Genomic DNA, 2170 nt, shown 5'->3' on the forward strand with positions numbered 1-2170 from the left:
CACTGGTAGCCGTTGCATGTGCATGGTCTGTTGCTAACGTGTACGGAAGCAGAAAGGATGGAGTAAAAATCTAACTGTTCTTGTAAGAGCAAGGAATGGAACTCATGATACAGTGTATATATTTTTTAATCATTGAAGAGTTGGACTGAGTCAGGCAGAATCCTGCCGAATCTCTACCAGGGCTAACTGCCCCCCGCACAACCGCTCTTGCCATGGTACTGGCGAAACCGGATTGAACACTGGGCACGAGTATGTGAACGATTTTTTAGCTAACGTAGTGTTTATCCCAACACCATGTGACCCTTGGGGTTTCGTCTCTGTCTAGGGCCAATCGGAGCCGTGGGGCGTCTTCAAGAGGGGGCCGCACTTTGAGCACATAACCCCGGGCTCAGGGCTCGCATGCCTATAAATACAGTAGCAAAGCCAGCCAGCCTTCCACCTCGACACTGAACCTCCTTTCAACCGTCAGGAAGACGGGGAGAATAAAAACGAGACTTTGGCTAAACTGGGCACTATATGGTGTACATTAACCCTCTAACTTCCTTCCCGTCCATTTCAGAGTCCTGCAAGTACAGAGCTCGAAATTAAGAGCAGCGAGTGTGTGCAATCGTTCTGTGGCAGCCGATCCTGATGTATTTTCTAGAAGCGACCCAAGTCTTCGACCCATACGTCCGGGTAATCCAGAATGCCAATATTTCTCAGTACGCCTGGGACAAGTCCTTGCTGCAGCCGCTGTGGGACTACCTGCGAGTCACCCACCAGGATACCCTCCGCTCGCCGCTCTTTCCAGTTATCATCTCAGTCTCCACCTATTTCATCACCTGCACCTTCTACATGACGCTCGACATCTTGGCTCGCAGGTGCCCGGCCATTAACAGGTACAAGATCCACCCGGAGCAGCATGTAACGTGGGCAAACATTCTCAAGACTCTGTGGCTTACCGGCTACAACCACGTTATCTTTGTCTTCCCGGCAGCCGCGTTCCAATGGTACTGGAGACCTCCGATCCCGCTTCAGGAAGAGGCACCACAGCTCTCCGAGTTCCTTATAGGAATCGTCAGCTGCACAGTTCTCTTCGACTTCCAGTATTACTTCTGGCACCTAATGCACCACAAGTTTCGATGGCTCTACACGACTTTCCACGCCATCCATCACGAATATTACGCTCCCTTCTCCTGGTCGACGCAGTACCTATCTGCCTGGGAACTGATCAGCCTTGGCTTTTGGACCACCATAGACCCGATAATCCTGCAGTGCCACAGCCTGACTGGGTTCACCTTCATGATCTTAAACGTATGGCTCTCAGTGGATGACCACAGCGGCTATGACTTCCCTTGGGCTTTTCACAACATTATCCCTTTCGGGCTCTGGGGCGGCTCTGTGAAGCACGATGCTCACCACCAGAAGCCACAGTACTACTTTGCCCCTTACTTCTCCCACTGGGACTGGCTTTGCGGCACTTGTTGCGATTACAAGCGCTCGCCCGCCTATTCAGAGGTGGAAAAGAAACGACACAAAGCCACCAAAAACAAGAAACATATCTAGATCCCGCCATCTGATAAAAGCCGCATTTCTCCCGCGTAAAACAAGGTGTCAAAAGAAGCCGGTTGGAGACGACAGAGAGACCGGCAGAGCAATGGTAAAAAAAATCTTGACTGAGGAGACTGCCGGAATATTCTGACGTTAAATATCGCAGTTATTTATTTTTTCACATTAAAACGAATGCAATACCTTTGAAGTAAGCTATGTGTAGTGCGATATAAAAACGTGCTACATTTGTATTTACCGTTATACGTGAGGTAAATATTTAACGATATTCCATTTTAACGAGGTACCACGATTATGAATGTTTCAATTATCTTACGTATATTATGTAATGTATTTTGGAAAGAAACCCCTGTGGCATCATTTCTACGCATTTGCAAAACTTTTGCCCCAAATATTTAAAATAATTCATTGTATGTATTTAAGAGTAGATTATGGAATACAGGCAAAAATGTAAATATGTCCTTAAAATGTAAAATGTCTTCGAATGCAAATAAAAATGTTCACTTTTTATATGCTTCTGGTTCTGTGTTTACTAGTTCTCTGGAAGTAGCACGGCGTATTGATGGGAAAGCCTCGCATAAATTGTCAGCGCATTTACAGTCTGCCGACCTTGTCGCACATA

The 2170-nt window shown here is 46.9% G+C and overlaps 1 protein-coding gene across 1 annotated transcript; it reads left to right on the plus strand.

Annotated features, from left to right (window-relative positions):
• Window positions 1-598: 598 nt before the first annotated feature.
• On the plus strand, window positions 599-1886 carry ch25hl2 (cholesterol 25-hydroxylase like 2). Its single transcript, XM_059973829.1, has one exon. It carries the CDS (start codon window positions 631-633, stop codon window positions 1543-1545), a length of 915 nt encoding a protein of 304 aa, XP_059829812.1. The 5' UTR covers window positions 599-630; the 3' UTR covers window positions 1546-1886.
• The last annotated feature ends 284 nt before the right edge of the window (window positions 1887-2170 follow it).

Source organism: Hypanus sabinus, chromosome 7 (assembly GCF_030144855.1).
Source record: "Hypanus sabinus isolate sHypSab1 chromosome 7, sHypSab1.hap1, whole genome shotgun sequence".
NCBI classification, from domain to species: Eukaryota; Metazoa; Chordata; class Chondrichthyes; order Myliobatiformes; family Dasyatidae; genus Hypanus; species Hypanus sabinus.